Below are 19,773 nucleotides of genomic sequence, written 5' to 3' on the forward strand. Positions count from 1 at the left end.
CAGGCATCTACCTTTAGGCAGTCTCTCTCACACCAGGGTTAATATTAAAAAGTCCTAAAGTCCAGCAAAAGAGCTGGGACTCTCTAAGATTGAAGGGAATTAGCACAGAAATTAGAATTCTCCCTAAAAAACATCAAGACAGGAAAGAACATTTTGTAGCCAGTCACCCCAGGAAGTGGTTGATAATCGAACCAAGTGAGGAAAGTAGTAAAGTGACACTGCAAGTGTCCCAAAAGGAATAGGGGTCAATACCCTATCTTGAAAAGCCTACTGTATCTAAGGAGCAAAAGGGGAGACCTTGGCGAAGAAGGGTCCCCTACAGGAACCAAAGGAACTGGTTCATGTAATCACAAAGAACTATTTGAAGATAATAGTGAGGCTAGAAAAGCCTGTCCAGGAGAAGGGAGTCATTCTCCTGGCCATCTTCTCTTTTGATGTTTTGAATAGTGGTTGGGTCCCCGTAGGGTAGTGTTTGGCAGGAGGACGGACTGTTGATTTAGATTGCACTATTGATGACGAGCACCCTAGTTAGTTTTGTGTTGGGTAGTGCAAACCCTTTTGTTAGGGATAGATGGACGATTTTCCATTATTATTTACTTTTTCTGCCTTCCACTTCTGACCTACAACAAAGCACAGTACTGCGTTACTGCCTGCCCTTCAACACCCTTGCCTGTTAATGTTCCTCTAATCCTGTTCTCCGACGCTCCACTGCTTACGAGCTTGATTTGCGCTATAGAAATAAGACGATTAACCCTTTCCGTGAGTTTTGTAATCCACCATTTTTACACTGTCATAGTCAGTCCTTTTTATGTTTTGGTTTATAAGCCCCATACCCTGTAGGGGTTCTCCCCTCCATCTTTGACCACAGGTCCCTGGGGTAACCTAAAGGGGATTAGATAGTGGGAGTCGGAGAATACCCGGTTACTGTTGTGTTTTCCTGTACTTCTTTTGTGTTCCTCCCTTCTAGAAAACACACTTTGCATACCCATCCATGACACTCCTCTGCCCTTGTCTCACATGCCTCTCCCTTGTCCATGCCCACCTTAACTCCCTTGTCTGTGCCCTCCTCAATCCCCTTGTCTACCTCAATCTCCTTGTCCCATGCCCCCCTCCTTATGTTATGTTGATTTATACTGTGCACTGCTCCCATTTGCATGGTCTCCAGATGCCTGTGCCCCCCTGGATCCCCCTTGTCCCGTGCCCCCCTGGATCCCCCTTGTCCCGTGCCCCCCTGGATCCCTTCTTGTCCCGTGCCCCCCTGGATCCCTTCTTGTCCCGTGCCCCCCTGGATCCCTTCTTGTCCCGTGCCCCCCTGGATCCCCCTTGTCCCGTGCCCCCCCTGGATCCCTTCTTGTCCCGTGCCCCGTGCAACCCCCTTGTCCCGTGCCCCCCTGGTCCCGTGGCCCACCCCCCTCAAACTCCTTGTCCCGTACCCCTTGTCAAAACCCTTTGCCTCTCAACCCATCTGTCCCGTGCTGGCCCGCTTTCCCCCTTGTCTTATTCCACCCCTTGTCCTGTGCTCCCGCTCCCCCACCCTCTTCCATCCCCTTGACCTGTACGGTCTCTTTACCCATGCCACCCTTGTCCTGTGCCTCCCTTCTTACCCACATTGTCCCCTGGTGCCCTATTTCCCCATCACACCTCTTTGAATGGATTGGGTCCGCATAGTCGTTATCTTTCGATAGATTCCTTCCAGCTTTAGCTGCTTCGGAAAAATAATTGGTAATGGGCACTGTGTCGATGCAGTCGACTCAATGTCCCTCGAGGGTGTCCATCTCGGAGTCGACGACATTGTTGGTATATATAGCATATGCAGCGCCTGTGGGCTTCAGTTCTGTTTTTCCATGTTAGCTAATGCTTTGAGAAATATGGCACGCATAGTTTTTAAGACAAAAAATCAATTGCCTATCATGGACACTGTCAACCCCGAAGACCGTGTTCAAAATGTGTCATGAATGCAGTGCTCAAATATCACTCGCAGACCCTCATCGGGTGTGTCTCTGGTGACTTGGAGCACAGGGCGGTGGACTGTGGGTCCTGTCAGTCCATAACCGGTAAGGCTCTGAAAGAGCTTAAAGGGAAATTAGCATCTGGTAGGCCCCCTTCCAAATCCCCCTTGACGACACCGTCGAAGAAATTATCATCCGACGAGTCTTCTCGAAGGAAAAGGTTGAAAAAGTGGTCACAGTCTAGTAGTAGGAAAAGGCATTATAGGTCACCTTCCAGCTCATCTGATTCTTTTCCAGAGAGAGGTAATGTCTGCCCAACAAAATCTTTGACTCCAGCACAATGGGAGGAGTTCAGGCAGATAATGCTGAACATTTTTAAGGGGGGGCCCCCTCGTCTCCCTCGAAAGAAAAAGAAGAAATCCATGCTCCTGTTGCACTGCATAACGCCGCCAAGGAAAGGGTTAAGGCTAAATCCTGCACGCCCTTGAGCTCGGGACGCAAACCGTAGGGCCATCAAGAACCTTCAAGGTCTCTACTCAACAAAAAAATCAATGACCCAATTGAGTCAAGGTTCAAGTCCTTCACAGACTCAGACGGTTCATAAATCGTCGAAGAAATAGAAGTCTTCAACTTCAAAACCATTGATGCCTTCGGTGTCCAAACCGGCAATGCTATCACCATCGAAATAGACACTTTGGGCTCAAGACCATCGTTGCCCTTATCCATTAAAGAAGTGGAAAAATCCTATAAACCGTTGCCGAGAAAGGATTCATTTATGGGGAGCACGAGCCACCAGACCAAGACAGCCCCCACCTTTTGGTTTGGAGTTTGGCACTCCCAGTGTCCCTGAAGTCCTTATTTCAGAAGAATCTAGGTTAGCCCGGCAGACGATGCATGTGCCTCTTACTGGCAACTTATGACTTCTGTGATGGGGCAGACCTGCTCCTCTAGTGGAGCAAGGTGACCTGACAGACATTCCAGACAAAGGTCCACAGAAGGATCCTGTACTTCCTTTTCATGTCACCCTCCAAAAAAGAGTTAAGGCGAATTGGGAGGCTCCTGAGCCAAGTTCTGCTGTGAATAAGAATCTCACCAAAAAGTACAGTCCTTAGAGTAGCGACCCTGACTACTTGTCGAAGCACCCTGCACCAGAAAGCCTGGTAGTTCAGGCAGCGGCATCTACATCCAAACAGGCTGCATACCCAACCATCCGACCTGACAGAGACGATAAATGTTTTGACGCTTGGGCAAGGAAGATGTTTTCTACCAGAAGCATGGCTCTTAAGGCTGCAAATGCAACTTGTGCCTTAACAAAAAGTACATTCACCCTCTGTGACTGCACAGCAGTGGCGGCTGATAATATTCCCAAAGAGGTAGAAAGCAACTGCTTCCTGAATATTGTAAGAGATGGAAAGGAGGCCATGTGCGAGTCTCTGCAATCAAGACTGGCCTCGGCTGATGGCATCAGTAGAGCCATGGCGGCGAGCCCTGTGATACGCAGGTTTGCTTGGTTGACCGGACGTGCATGGTGAAGAGTCTAGTTTGATCTAGACTCCTCAACATGCCCGTTGACAGCACTCGCCTGTTTGGCAGCAAGGCTGACGAAATCGTGGAGAAGCTGCAGACCTTGAAGGCGGCAGCCAAATCCCTTGGTGCTGCTATCAGACAGCCACAGCCATCTCACCCACATATTGGAATGGTAAGTCCTTTTGCTTCTAGTCATTTGGAAGGGCGAGAGGATTGGCATGTCAAAGGGACCAAAGAATATTCCCTCGTAGTGGACAAGAGGGGTGCCACTTCCGCCCAAGCAATGGCTACTTTTCTATCAGCTGCTGCTTCAGCTGCCTCAAAAGCTCTCTAAGGCCTTAAACCCCAAGAAGCCGGTGGGAGGCAGACTTTCACAGCATCTGCAAGAATGCCACAACATTACTTCAGATGCACAGGCGTTGGAAACAGTAACGCAGGGTTACTGCCTCCCCTTTCTAAAGTGACCTGAGGACCATCCATCGGGGAGCCACTCGTTCAAAGTTCCAAATCCGTTCCTGGTGCAGGAAATTTTGAGCCTGCTATATACCAGATATATAACCAGTACCTGTAATGGAGAGGAACAAAGGGTGGTACTCTCCTTGTTTCCTAATCCACAGGAAGGATGGAGTACAGAGACGCATCTTGGACTTGAGATGCTTGAACACGTTCCTCAGGAAGGACAAGTTGAAGATGGTGACCCTTTCTCAGATCCTTCAGGCCCTTCAGCTTCAGGATTGGATGGTGTCATTGGACCTTCAGGATGCTTACTTTCATGTGCTGATCCATCTCAAGCACAGAAAATACCTGAGGTTCAGTTCTGCCATTCGGGCTGACCTCCGCCTGAGGGTTTTCACCAAGTTAATGGCGGTGGTGGCAGCGAGTCTCAGGAGAGGGGGGATTCAAGTCTACCCCTGCCTGGACGATTGGCTTATCAGGCCCTGTTCTTCCGAAAAGGCCCTGGAACATTGCAGCATAACCTGCCACTCTCTCCACAGACTGGGCTTCCCCCTCAATTACAAGAAGTCCCACATGATGCCATCTCAAAGACCAGTTCATTAAAGCAATCCTGGATGCATCCTTGGGAAAAACCTTGCCACCTGAGGTGAGGGGTCTACACCTTCTACAGATGGTCTCCAAATTCTGAGTGCCCAGCGTCTTCCGGCCTTTGACTTTTTGAGGTTGCTTGACCTCGTGGCATCATGCATTTTTCTGGTGCCAGAGGCTCGTCTGAGAATGAGATCCATTCAATGGGCCCTCGGGACTCAATGGTCTCAATTCTCAGGCAAGATGTCAGACTTTCTTCGGGTTCAGAGCAGAGTTGTGCAGAATCTCCTGTGGTGGGCCTGCGAGGACAACATTCTGAAATGAGAACCTTTTTGGCAACCATGGCCGGGCATGAGAGTCGTGACGGATGTCTCACTCACAGGGTGAGGAGCCCTCGCCAACAATCTGTCAGTGGACGTTGGTCTCCATCGGAATCCAAACTACATCTTTTGGAGCCAAGGGCAATCAGACTAGCGCTGAAGGCCTTTTTACCATCTGTACGGGGAAAGAATGTCCTGATAATGACGGACAACACAGTGGCCATGTACTACCTCAACAAGAGAGGTGGTGTAGGTTCACTACCGCTGTGCAGAGAGGCAAGGCAGCTCTGGTTCTGGGCAATTCAAGAAAGAATCTCTCTATTAGTAGTTAACCTAGTTAACCTAGCCGGAGAGGAGAACGTGACGGCGGATGCTCTGAGCAGGCACGCAGTCTCTCACGAGTGCGAACTAGCTCAGGAAGTCCTTCAAGAGATCTTCACCCTTTGGGGAACCCCTCAAGTGGATCTGCGCACGCCCAGTGTCAACCGGAAGTGCAAACTGTCCTGCTCCAGGGATTTTCCCCCAAAAGGAGCTCTAGGAGATGTTTGTAGTGGACGTTTCCACTCCTATACACGTTTCCTCCAGTTCCTGTCATTACTCCGTGATTAGGATGTTCAGAAAGTTATGGAAATCCATGATCCTAATTGTTTCGGGTTGGGCCAGGAGCACGTGGTACCCAGACCTTCTGGACATGTCCATCTGCCCTCCAATGTGTCTTCCACAAAGAGAGGACCTTCTCTCGCGAGAGGAGGGTCGGGTTCTCCCTCCAAGACACTCTACCTTCATGCATGGTCTATGAGAGGTTGAGATCTAAGGATTGGGACCTCCCAGATGACGTTATGGAGATTTTGCTTTCGGCAAGGAGGCCAGCAATGCAATCCTTGTACCACTGCCGTTGGAATGAATTCTGCAGCTGGTGTAGGGAAAGGGGGTGAACACTTTTCAGTGCAGTATGCCTATGCTGTTATCTTTTTTGTTGTTGGTGCATTTAGCAAATCTGGGGCTCCATTGTGGAACTATTGAAGGCTATTTGGCAGCGCTTCCAATCTTCAAGCCCACATTGGAGGAGGTATCCTATTTTAAGATGCTATAAATTATACAATTTCTTAAAGGGCTCACTAACGTGTTCCCTCCTACACCTTTTGAAGTGCTTATTTGGGACCTGAATCTTGTCTTAACATTTCTAATGTGTGCTCCTTTTGAGCCTTTACATTCATGTCCACTGAGACTACCAACGTTTAAAATCATTCTGTTAGTAGCTTTGACATCAGCCCGCTGGGTGACTTGCAGGCCTTTCCTAGTAAACCTCCATTTACTATTTTCTACAATGACACGGTTGTCCTTATGGCTAAACCTTCTTTTTTGCCAAACTTCTTATTGATTTTCACTTATTGAACAACCAACAACAGTTTATCTGCCCCCTCAACCTGGCAAGGAAGGGGAAAGGCTACATTGGCTTGATACCAGAAGGGCTCTGCGCTTTTACATTTCACGGATGGCGAAGATACTTCAACATGACCAACTTTTTCTAGGTTACACTGGACACAGACTGGGACTTCCAGGTACAAAACAAACCTTGTGCAGAGGGATAATTCTTGCCATTACACAATGCTACAGATTGGCTGAGAAAGAGCCCCTAGAAGGCCTGAGAGCTCATTCCACAAGGGACATGGCGACCTCCTCTGCTCTGCAAAGAGGGGTGCCTATAAAATGCAGTTGTGCAGCAGCCACTTGGTCTACCATTCATGCATTCACACAGGCAGCATTCCTGTCTGGATTCATCCTATGTCGTGCATTCAGTCCATGACACAAGTCTGAAAATTCTTACTCCCTCCACCAAAACATAACACTGCTTTGAGAGTCTATCAAAAGATGAGGACTACGTGGGAGGGCACAATCCATTCAAAGAGCAATTTACTTACCCCTGGTAACGTTCTTTCGACTGGATGCCCCCCCCTCTCTCCAGCCCCCCCACGTATTCCTTATCGCTCTCCCAGCCTACCTAGCTGTAGAATTTACAGGCATTACACTTAATACCCTTTCAGAGTCTGGTACTGTCTGGGACTCACTGATGCTGGTATTCTGCAAAATGAAGGCATAAAAATAGAACTGAAGCCAACGGGCGCTGTGTGTGCTATATATACTGACGTCGACCCCGAGATGGAAACCTTCAAGGGCCATCCGGTCTACCGCATCAACGCACATCACCCGCTGCCGAATGTATTTTCCAAAGCAGCTGAAGCTTTTCCGAAGCTGGAAGGATATCTATCAATAGATGAGGAATGCGTTGGAGGAACATCCAGTCGTAAAAACGTTACCAGGGGTAAGTAACTTGTTCTTCTCACCTGGTTGTGTGCTTGCCTCACTCTCCTTGGGTTTTTGGTTTCAGCCCAGCAGCAGCTGGATTTTTTGGAAGGCCGCAAGAAGCAGCTGATGCAGGCCGCCCTGCGAGCAAAGCAGAAGAATGACATTGAAGGGGCCAAGCTGTTCCTACGCCAGGCAAAGGGTCTTGACCCCATGATCGAGGCATCACAGAGTGGACTACCAGTTGATATAAGCAAGGTAATAGGGTCTGCAAATGGTAAACCTGGAGACAGGGTTGTTCTGAAAGTCTCCTAGGTTCTAGTAGGCAAAGCTTGACCTATGTGCAAACAATGGTAAGCCGGATCATGAAGTGGGTTTGATTGTCAATATCTGCAGGTGCTGGCTCTTCCTTATCCAACTGTTTTGCTACTTTACAACTCAGCATTCCAACTTCCATCCCTGCATCTCTGGGAACTGGCCCTTATATATGGAGGGGAAGGGGGAGGGGGAGGAGGAGGAGGAGGAGGGAGAAGGAAGAGGAGAGGGGAGGGTTGTTTTCCCTGCAGTTTCTAAGTTTTTAGTTCAGTTAGGAACAACTAAGGGCATTAACCACCTTCAGAATACCTTATAGTAATTCTAGGGAAGTTAAACCTTATCAAACACATTTAGTATAGGACATACCTGTTCATGGGGAGTAAAACCATAAGTTACTTTTAGATTACTTTACATTACGACAAGGGTAGTAGACCATGTCAGTTATGCAGTGACACTCGGTTAAGGAATCACATAATCAACCAACCCTGTTACCAGGATACTTTTCTGACTAGTGGAACACAGATTCAAGGAAGCGTATATACTTTTAACTACATTCAGGATAACATAAAATTTGGTTGTTGAATTCCTTGATCATGAAGATTGAAGACCGGACACAACAAGGGCTTTTGCAGGAGGTATCATAAGGAAGGCTCCGGGCAAGAGTTTCTTCACAGCTGGTTGTGACTCCGTGGTTTTGAAACCCTTTTCAGGAGCCAGAAGAATACAGAATATCACTGATTGTATTTCCGTTGCTAATGTGGTCCAACCCTCTGGTGAGGGGACTTCAATGACTGAGTATTGGGGTATTTCAACCCTGCAAGATCGCAGCATGACATGGGATGGCTCAAAATGCAGGTCTTATTGAGTTCATTGGATCTCACCAGGCTCTGGGTCAGGGTTGTCGTCTTTGGGGTCTCCAGGTCACTTGAAAGGAAGGCCAACAGCAGGCTTTGGTTACACAGCAGGCTCTCTGGTTGCTAGAAATCATCTCAGCCCCAGTTTCTTCATCTTCCTCTTTGGATTTGCTTCTAGTGGTTGACTATTACTTCAGCTTCCAAGATCAGACTTTTATGCAGGAACCAAGCCAATAAAACAGACGTACAACATTAAACCTTTGGGGTTGGGAGTCTTTTCAGGACAGTAGTCTCCCAGTTTGTCTTCAAGGCTGCCTGCGAATATCCAGTTCAAAGGGCTGCAGAGTTTTGGACTTCTCCCTCGTTTCTTGCCTTCAGACACTCTGGAGCCTGGGCAGGCTTGACCGAGGTCTCCCGCCGAAGATAAAAATCACACAAATGACTTTCCCACCCTGGAGGGCAGGGTAAGATCCAAGAAAGGACAATGAACACTAAAATGGCAAAAAAAGACCGGTCCATTTTGGCAAGATGGGCACCCATGGGTGCCTTAACTGCTGCTGTGAAAACAGCCTGCGGTAAATGAGCACCACATTTGTAAAAAGGTCCATTGCCACCTGCCATTTAAGGTAAGCTTGTCCCTGTGACATAATTGTTACATTGTATCCCCTTTCGCACTAGCACTATATCTCCCCAGCACTCCACATAAGGTGGGGTGTGCTGGTTTCACCTAACAAAATGTAGAAGGGATAGAAATAGCCTTTCTACCCTTGGGAACTGTAGTTCTCACATGGTTAGTCAGAGAAAGTTAAAGGGGAGCCCCAAGGGCACCCCTGCAGCAATATAAAGGCATCTACTAAAAGTTGTCAGAGGATTCAATTAAAAGGGCACTATGGAGAGTCCTATAAATGACACCCATAAAAAGAGCAGAAGGATCTGGGAGTGTGGAAAAAGGTTCCCACTTACTGAGGTACCGGGGGGGGGCATAAATAATCCACAAGTCCAGCAACAAGTTCTGGGGTTCTCACAAGTGACGTAGATTTAGCTCTAAAGTTAGAATCTTACCTCACGCACAAGAATATTGGATAAGAAGTACGAAGTAAAATATGTTCCTGCACTACCAACAAAACATGCTCAGCAATCAATATTCTGTGCAGTGTGCAAGCTCTGGCACAGCCAGTCATCCTACTGCATAGCCAACTACTGGGCTCCTCGAGGCTGTGCAACTCATATACTGAAGGTTTCCAACGCCAAACAAAGTGTTAATGTGTATGAAGGAAAAAGGGGCAGAGGGAAAAAGAAAATAAATACCCATTACTATCTGCTGGGTTATCAAGTTGTTAGGTTACTGTTGCTGTAGCAATTTTAAATGTTATACCTGCGTACATTGTGATGCTCCCCTACATTAGGTGTTGTAGATAGCCTTTGTTTGATTCAATTTGTTGAAATCCTTTTCAGAGTTCCATAGCTAATAGCTTGCATTCAGAAAAAATGAACGTTGATTTCATCAGTCCCCAATATTTCTAAACTTTAACCAAAATCAATTTCCAAAAACTGGAAAATATTCACCAATTTGTTGATGCCCATATCAACATTAATTTAGTAATAAATTGGGCATCAGTATGGTCAGTCTTTTTTAGTAGTTACAACTTTATTGTAAGTATTGTGCGAAAAAAGTGAGAAACGGAGTGTTTCTGTGTTGGATAATTTCCTAAGGATTGTATTAGGAATACACCTTCTCACCTCGCACCCGCCTCAGAAAACCAGTCCATACCACTGAAACAATCAAAGGTGCACTCATCAACGCGAGATCCTTAGTCGCCCACGCCCTAGATATAGCCGACATCTCCCTCAACGAGCTTGACTTCATAGCTATCACCGAGACCTGGCTCCACCCAGCCTCCGGCCCCGCATTAGCGCTAGCCATACTCGATGACTATACATTCTACCGCGCAGACAGACAAACAACCAAAGGTGGAGGTGTAGCTATTATTGCAAAAAGCTGCCACAACATAAGGCACATACAAAACCAATCTTTCCCATCCGCAGAACTACTCACCATCAAACTATCCACAACCCACACAAGCAATATCACCACCCACCTTATCTATGCCACCAGGCCCCATACTATCCTTCAACGACGACATAGCTCTCCTACTCTCCAACAACACCATACCCAACTCACAACTCCTGATTCTAGGTGATCTCAATCTAGGATTCAACCACCAGAAAGACAATGCAAACACCATCGCCAACACCATTTCCGAACTAGGACTCACCCATCACATCTCACAACCCACACTTAACAAAGGCTGCATCCTTGATTGGATAGCTGATCTCAACTGCAATACCACCATCCTCTCCAACACACCAGTCTGGACCGACCACCACCTCACCATCTTTACCATCAACAAAGGCACTCAAACTCCTGGCCCTATTCCCAATGCTCCACCGACACTCACTAGAAACAGCAAAAACATCACAGTAGAGAAACGCCTCCCTCTACTCCAACCCATCATTTACCTCGCGCCCACCATCACTAACCCCACAGAATTAATAGAGCTCTACAACACAACCATCCTTAAGGCCATAAACACAATAGCACCGCTTAAACTCAGGAAAGCCAAACAATGCACGCATCTCAACTCCGGGTTCACTTCAGAACTAAAAATACTCTGCAAAACTAAAAGACAAGCTGTATTAGCTGTATTATCATGGAAACAAATGCCCTCCACTAATAACAAGACATTGTACGCACTTGCTTCCAACATCTACAAGACAGCTATCATCCAGACAAAAAAAACATGTACAATGAAAGAATCTGCAACGCCAAAGAGCTCTTCAACATCCTGAGAGACCTCGAATCCCCTCTCCCCCACTCCAGATACTTGCACCAAAGACATATCTTGGTGCACAAACATACAAGAAGCACTCCTCTGCAAAATTGCCATGTTACAAGCCAAAATCGAGACAAAGAAAGCCTCACCTTCGCTGACAACCCTACCCCCTTCACCCACACACCACTAGCGGATGACAACAACATATTTGAATTCTCCACCATAACCATCAAAGAGGTGGCAGACATAATTAATTCGCAAAACCATCCAAGTTCCAATGGCAAACTTGCACTCCTTCTCCTCCTCGACTTGTCGGCTGCCTTCGACCTGGTCAACCATGACATCCTCCGTAAACCTCTAACCTCAGCAGCCAAATTCTCTGACAAAGCCAATGTCTGGATCCAGTCCTTCTTGAATAACAGAACCATGAGGGTTTTTGCTCCTACACCCTCTGCCAAACCAGCCCCAGTTACATGCGGTGTCCCTCACGGCTCCTGTGGTTTCCCCCACGCTATACAATGTGTTCACAAAACCCCTCTTCGACATACTGGACAGTTTGGGTGTCATCTACACAAATTTCACAGACGACACGCAAATACTTATTCCTTTAACGGGCAACTGCTCCACTGACAACTCAGTACTCAACATCTACTCCATTATCCAAGAATCGATGGCCAAGCAAGGCCTTTGCCTTAACGACGATAAGACTGAGCCTCTTCTCCTTGGCACCCAACCCAGACTCAACAAACTGGCCAAACTATATCAGACATTCACTATCGACGGAAACATCTGTCTCCAACAACGTCAAAACCCTTGGGATATACCTTGACTCATCCCTCACACTGACGAGACAGATTAACGCCATCTCATCCGCCACTGCTTACACTTGCAAGCTCATCAATGTCAGTAGACCGTACCTCTCACCCCACCAACTGCATCACACTAGCCAGAGCGCTAGTCGTCTCCAAAGTCAACTATTGTAACGCTCTATATCTGGGCACCAGCCAAAAAAAACATTAAGAAGCTGCAAGTTATCCAAAACAACGCCATGCGAGGAGCTCTGAACATATCCAAACACAAACACCTCTCTGACACCAGACGATACTGCCACTGGCTATCTATATCTCAGAGAATTGAGTATAAAACGCTCTCGCTCATGCACAAGTGCCTATCCATCCAAGCACCCAGATACCTATCAGACAATTTCACACTCCACATCCCACCTCGTCCAACCAGATCAGCTCAAAGACACTGTCTAACTATCCCCAGATACAAACTCCAAAAAGCAGGTGGCTCAAGCTTCCCTGTGCTTGCCACTAAATTATGGAACTCGATGCCACTGGATCTCAGATCTGAACCCTCCTTTCACAGATTCAGACAGAGCGCCAAATCCTGGTTACTAACCAAAGAAGCCATGAACTCCTAACACTATATGGTTACCAGACCTATTGCCTGCAACCTTGTAAATTAAGTATTATTACATGACCTATGTTGCCACACCTTGTACCTTACCTGTACCAACTTTCTGTATTGCAGATGCATTGTACTTCTATGGACCATTTTGTATTGTATTGTATGATTTGATATGTTGTATTCAATTCAAGCGCCTGGATGCCCCAGGGCCAGGCGGTGCTATACAATTAATAAACTAAACTAATCAAAATGATGTGATCAAGATACGTGTGTAACAAAGACTTACTTTGGAATTTGGGAGGAGAGACCTCCATGGTCATTCTCCGGCTCTCCTTGGAGTGCCGCGTGCTAAATGGCAGGTGCATTCATTTATATAATGGCGTTATTGCGTCTGACGTCATAATGCATGATGTTACTTCATGTTTCATTCCACGAACGCATGCGGTCATAGCTTTAACGTTTGTTGTAACCGTTTATAAAATACCTAAGATTATGCATCTTTAACCTGTGTCTAATCTAGCATATAATATGGGGTTCAATTCCCCCCCCCAACCCGCTGTGGGGGACGGACATAGCCGGTAATGCCTCAGCGAGGGCTGGGGCCCGTTAACGGCCATGTCTGGCAGCTGGGGAATGAAAGCCATTTGAATCCCGGGGATTATTTGGGCGCAATTGTTTTTTGTTTTTTTTCCCCCTCAGGAGATTGGTATCGCTTGTGCAGCACAATCACCTGAGGGGAGGAAAAAAAGGATAAAAAAGATGTCTGCCGCCATAGGGAAAATGGACTAAGTCCCTTTTCCATTTCTATGGTGGCTGCTGAGCGCCGGGACCAGAGCACAAAGCTCTGGTTCAGCAGATAAGTGGGGAGATAGGAAGGGGGTGGGGAAGAGGTATGTATTGCTTTGGGGTGTTGGGAGTGTGATTAATCCTACATATCCCTCACTAAAGCCCTGCCTAAAGTCTCCTCCCAGGTGGCCAGGGAAAGGCAGACACTTCCTGATTGTGACCTTGGTGGTGGTGCTCTGCGGGAGAATCACCTGGGAGAATACAATGCCCAGGGAAGTTGGAGGATCCCGTGGGGGGAGACACTGTGTTTGATTTCTTCTAGGGAAGACCTGTCCCAAGTGCCAGATTATATAATCGCTTGTTGCCAGAATAACCGGGCCGGGCTGTTCCCCATATTGAACACCTTAATGAGGGTGAAATCAGTCCGAACGCTTGGGGTATAAAAAGGAATAAAACCCCTCTCAAACCCATTTAGCTAGAAACTTCCCTAAATCAAGGAAGCCAAGTTTGTGAATAATAACCGCCAAAAGTCTAGAAAGCCTTATTCATCTTTACAAAGAAAACTGATGAATAATTTGTGTGATACTCCTTCAAATATAGAGCGCAGAAATCAAATCGGCAAAGTGGAAATGGTTAGAACAACAAACTTTGTTGGCAGGGTCTTCCAAGTCCCATAATTCCCTCAGTACAGGGAAGAGGGATGCAGAGTAACACTGCTGTAGGAGCGAATTAGTGAAGATGACCTACACCTGAGGGAGACTGGGAGGCTTAAAAACCAAAAGAGACCTACGGTGCAGGCGTTCGACAGCAGGAGAGGATAAAACAGTGCGGACAGTGTGTGCGGGTGAAGCTGGAGGCGAGAAGGTGCCGGATCCACTGATGAGCCAAAAGCGTTGACTGGTCCTGAGAGGGTCTTTGCCTCAAGTTGCCCTGTTGCAGATATCATGCAGCGGGAAGCGTGAGGAAAGGATGCTTGCCCATTGAAGGCTTGTTTTGCAAAGGTTGCGAAGTGGGAAGCCGAAGCAGCGAGGGAAGTTTACCCTTTGTAGAGGTTTCAGGGGGATGGGTTGCACCTGAACCTCCGGACCAGAAGAAGCTCCAATTCTGAGTGGCGCGAGCAGAGATGGACCAGAGGAGGCTGTTTACCCGATCGAGAGAAACCACAACAGAGAACCTGCGAACACCAAGCGAAGCAGGAGCGAGCGACTACCCAGTGAGTTCAGAGTTTGCCAGTGACTCTGTAGCGCTCCGACATGGCCCAGGCAGTTTTACTCGCGTGAATACCAAACCAAAATGAGTATGCAAGAAAGCATGCAACATTGTGGAAAGCCTAAAACTACAGTGGGGAAGCTTTATTAAAACCAAAAGCCTACAAGCAATACCCAAGCCAAGAGTATTTGAAAACAGTAATACCAATACAGCAAACATTGCTCAAGGCGAGAGGGGAATATTGGGGAACTAGAGTTGCAAGACTTGCTATTCATGTGTTGTGAAATGCAGATCACCTAATTTACCTAAACACACATTGCCAAAGCGAAGACAGAAGCAGAGAAACTATTTGGTTGCTTGTGTAGAGGGGAAAGATAGGTGGCAAGCTGGCTGCCCTTCTGGAGAAGATTATCCAGAGGGAGAGGAGCATAGTTGCATGGGAGTCCCAAAGAACACTAATGTGATTCCTTGTTTCCTTGAAATTGGTTTAAAGTTTGATGCCAAAGAAACCTTTTTAAGATGATGTTGCTCTAAATTGGAAGTTTCCACTGATGCACACTTTTTTTTTGTGAAGCATTGAGTGGGCAGACTGGTGAACTGGTATGACAAGGTGTGGAAGTTGACCTGGTATGAGAGTCAACCGTGAAGTAGTTGATAAAGTGCTGAAATGTGGTTCTAACAAAGCCAACTCAAGTTAATTGTTACATTGAAAGAAGAATTGTGTAAACCTGCTGTGTTGGAGTTACTTTTGTTCAGAAGAAAATTGTTGCTGTTTACTTGAAGACAAATGTGAAACCTGTTCTTGCTCCTGGAGGAGTTGGAACATACAGTTCTTTTGGTACACTATTGAGTCAACAACACTTTTTGTTAAGTTTACATCTTCAAGAACTTTGTTGGAACTTTGTGGCAAACCAAGATTTCCTTATTTTCTTTTGGAACTGTGGAGCAAAACGTCTGAAGTATTTAAGGTGATTGTGCTGTTACTATCATTTTCCTGATGCTTGTTAATCTGCTTAGAATCACAATCTGTGCATATAGTCCGACATCCAGTGGTAACCGCTGAGCATTGCATCTTGTCTTTCGCGAATCGAAAGGGGACGTCGACATGGGCATGCCTCTAACACTATCCCTAACGTGACGTGTAGTGTACCCAAAATCCCTCCCACGTCGAGGTCCCTCAGATTGTTTTTTTCCACCCATTTTACTGGTCGCATAATGCGGATCTCTTCAAGAGACATTGCTATATTGTTATATTTAATCGACCTTTGGTCGTTTTATCTTATCTTACAGTCTTTCCTTGACGGTTGTTTACCGATCTCCGCCGAAGCCTGCTTCTGCGGACCTTCGATGGCAGTTGATCCGGTCGGTGCAGTAGGGAAGAGTGGTGTCGGGGTGGACATTTCTTTTTTAAGAATGCCTTTCCCTTTCCTCTCTTTGTTCCTTAGGTCTTGTCATCACTGTTATTCCTGCGCTAGGGATAGGACTCAATTTAGATTTTGTCCTTCATGCCAGGCAAAATTCCTGTGGAAAGACAAACACCTTAATTGTAATAGGTGTCTTCCCCTTAAACACAAAGATGCGGCCTGTGCGGCTTGTAAGCTCCCGCGTCCCAAGACTTTAAAGGAGCGATGTGTTAAGCGGTGGGCAGCCTATGGAATGTCGCAGGCCAAAGGTAGTTCCCCTGCCGCCGCAACCGCCAAGTGTGATAAAGGGCTTAGTGACGACCAGGGCTCCAATTCGGAGGCCATTGACCTCACGGCGGAGCGTTTTTAGGCAGAATTGCAAGTCGTACCCTCTGGGACCACCACATACAATTAGGACTACAGGTGTAAGCAAAACCAACTTTGCTATAAGTCTGTACTACACAGTTTTTGGTAGCGAGCTGAGCAGCCAAGCTTCTCTCGATGGAATGTGAGCAGTAAATGATGTCACACAGAGGTTTTACAATCACAGTGGTTTAAGTAGCCACACTCAATGTTTCTTGGTAAAACACTTATTAATTTATTACAGTCATTTAGAAAACATTCACTAGAAAGAGGCACCTTTCAATATTATACACAAGTACACTTCAGTACCAAACCAATACGTTTCTGAGCAAATTAGGCTACCCTGAAATAGGAGCAAAATGGCATTTGTCACTTTAAATAGGAGTACAAAGGCACAAGTTAATAAAATAGATCACAAATACTTTCTTAGGCAGTGCAAATAGTTTCAGTTCTCTAGAGGACTCAATTCAGTTCAATAGGCCTAGGCCAAAGTCAATGGGCTAGTGTCTTGGATAGGAAAGAGCAGTTCTTGTATTAAACGGTAAAGTATTTGCCAAAGTTCTCAGAAGTAGTTTGTACGAAAAAGAATCATTTGGAATATGGAATCATACTTGTGGAATACCAGAGGAAACTCGCATCTCTTCAACAACTCCTCACCCAAACTTGAAAACTAGCAAATCATATGCCTGCAAGAAACCTGGCTCAGCGAAATGCCAGCCTGTGATGGCTTCCTAACCTTTCTCAATCCTGCAATAGTCAAAAAACAAGCAGACCAGTGTCAGGCCTCCTCACCTTGATCAAGATCAATTCACAATGGACTGTAGCAAGTACTGAAAACATCAACTCCTGGATCCAAATCACAAAAATAACTAGCACAGCGCAACATCCAATCAACAAAAAAAAAACCTGAACAATCGATTGCAATACTGAATGTCTACTGGAACCCTGCAGCAATAAAAACGGAATCCTTCATCGATGGAGTCTTTATATCGATCGTCAAAATTGCCGCAAATCATCAATCAGTAGAAATAATAATATGCAGAGACTTGAACATCAACCTATTCACACAAGACGGCAGTCTACAAAACCAAACACAACTATCACCACATGCTAGAAGATGGATGAAAGAAATTACCACGCGCAACCTCATCCCGCTTGATCATGCAATGAACAACTCTACATACTATATCCTTCACCAGATCTATGGACCCCTCATATGGTCTCTGTGCTCTCTCCTTTCTCCTCTTCTCCCATTAATGGTGGCACCCGTTGGGACGCCCTCCTGGCCTCCTTTCTATCCTCTAAGGTCATCATTAATGTCTACACTTTTGGGACCGTCTTGGTCCAAGGCCCTCAGGCCAACCTTCATCTCTTTGACAGACGCTTTCCGCACCTCATCAACTTCCTTTCTTCTCCTGCTGTCCCCTCTCCCCTTTTCTTGGCTCCCTTGCCTTCCCCTTCCCCCTCCCTGTCTGCCCCCTCTCAGGCACTTTTCACACTTCCGCAGGGCGTACCTCTGATCTGTACCCCTCCCTGGAAGTCCTTCAAGGAGGGCAACCTTCTCCACATTGCCACTCTCAACTCCTGCTTCGCTGTCAAACATTCCTCTGATATCTGCCGCCTTCTTGAAGAACTTGACCTCAATGTCCTCGGTCTCACTGAGACATGGTTCACGTCCAGCTCTGTCACCAGCTTTGACTTGCTCCTACCTGATGGCTACAAGATCCTCTCCGCTCCCAGGCTCAACCGCTCTGGCGGGGGCGTAGCCCTTATCCTCCCTGAATGGATTCCTGCCTCTGTCACTCCTACGCAGGCTTACTTCTCTTTTGAATGCCTCGTCTGCAGGCTCTCTCTCTCTCCCCTAACCATTCCCTTACTGTGGCTATCTATCGGCCACCTGGTCAGATTTCTTCCTTCCTCTCTGATTGGGCGGACCTCTCCTCCTCTCTCCTGGCCTCAACCAATCAACTCCTCCTTCTTGGAGTCTTCAACATCCACCTGGATGCCTCCGGTCCCCCCTTTGGACACTTTCGCGACCTCTGCGACTCTCTCTCACTCACCATTCTCCCCTCTGGCCCGACTCATTCTGCAGGGCACACTCTCGATGTTCTGATCTCTTCAGACCTTCCCCTCTCTGTCCCTCTCTCCACTCATCTCTCCTGGAGTGACCATTTTCTCCTATCCTCCCACCTCACCCTCCCTACCCCGCAGGCCAAGCCACCTCCGTCACTGCCACCCACCTTCTTGGTCATCCGACCCATGAAGCACGTGTCAGTTGAGGCTTTCGTCGCCACCTTCTCACCCCCTCCTCTCCCACTGGCTGACTCTCACCCTGACACAGCCCTCTCCAAGCTCCACTCTTCTATATCTGATACTCTTGATATCCTTGCCCCTGTCATGAGAATCCACCTGAACCCCAAAGTCAAGTGTAACTCCTGGTATGACACAGACCTTGTCATCCTTAAACGCAAGTGTTGGGTGGCCGAGAGGAAATGGCTTGCTTCAAGTTCATCCTCTGACAAACTGGCCTGCTGCAAAGGCACATCCAAGCCCGCGTCCCTGCGGCATCTAACAACTCGGCCGAACTCTTTAAAATCTGCAAGGAACTGGCTAATCCTGCCGCAGTCTCTACCACCCCTGTACCTTCCCAGGCCCTCTGTACGGCACTGGCTTCTCACTTCATTTCTAAAACTCAGGACATCCTGTCCTCACTCTCCCCCTCTGGTCTCCCTTCTGCTATTCCCTGCTCTTCCTTTGGCCCTTCTGCAGCCACCCCTCCTCCCTCCATTTCTGCCTTGCCTCTTTTCTCTGCAGACAAGGTTTCTAGACAATTCAGATCTATGAAAGTCTCGTCGAAAAAAGGTTCACCCCTGTTCCTCCAAAACTATCAAGGACCACATCGACTCCCTAGCTCCTGCCCTAGCTAAGTTCTGCAATCACTCCTTCGCCCCTGGAGTCTTCCCCTCCCCACTGAAGCACTCCCTTGTGCACCCTCTTCTTAAGAAACCCTCTGCCGACCCCTCCTGTCTGGCTAACTATCGCCCAATCTCCATCACTCCCTTCCTGGGCAAGCTCCTGGAGAACTGGCCATCTCCCAGCTCAATCGCCACACTGAATCTTTTGGTTGTCTTCATGACCATCAGTCTGGCTTCAGAGCTGCCAGAAGCACGGAAACTGCTCTCCTGAACATTCGTGAAGACCTGCTCACCAACCTTGACTCTAACACCCCGTGCATTCTTATCTTGCTTGATCTCTCTTCTGCCTTTGCCACTCAACCATGCCATCCTGCTCAACTGTCTCCGCGATAACCTTGGTATCACCGGTCAGGCTCTGGCGTGGCTGACTTCTTTCCTCTCCAACGACCCTCCCAGGTCCAACTTGGATCCTTCCTCTCTGACATCTTTTTCTCTACTTGTGGTGTCCCCCCAGGGATCTAACCTCTCTCCCTGGCT

General features: G+C 47.3%; 1 protein-coding gene across 3 annotated transcripts in view; it reads left to right on the forward strand.

The window, feature by feature from the left end:
• Positions 1 to 19,773, forward strand: part of CC2D1A (coiled-coil and C2 domain containing 1A) — a 988,624-nt gene that overhangs the window by 461,882 nt on the left and 506,969 nt on the right. For all 3 annotated transcript variants that reach the window (XM_069604374.1, XM_069604377.1, XM_069604375.1), the window contains one exon: positions 7,230 to 7,402. In XM_069604374.1, coding sequence (XP_069460475.1) covers positions 7,230 to 7,402 — 173 coding nt within the window. The remainder of the gene's footprint in view (positions 1 to 7,229; positions 7,403 to 19,773) is intronic.

Source organism: Ambystoma mexicanum, chromosome 3q, assembly GCF_040938575.1.
Source record: "Ambystoma mexicanum isolate Mex_15411 chromosome 3q, UKY_AmexF1_1, whole genome shotgun sequence".
In the NCBI taxonomy this organism is placed as follows: domain Eukaryota; kingdom Metazoa; phylum Chordata; class Amphibia; order Caudata; family Ambystomatidae; genus Ambystoma; species Ambystoma mexicanum.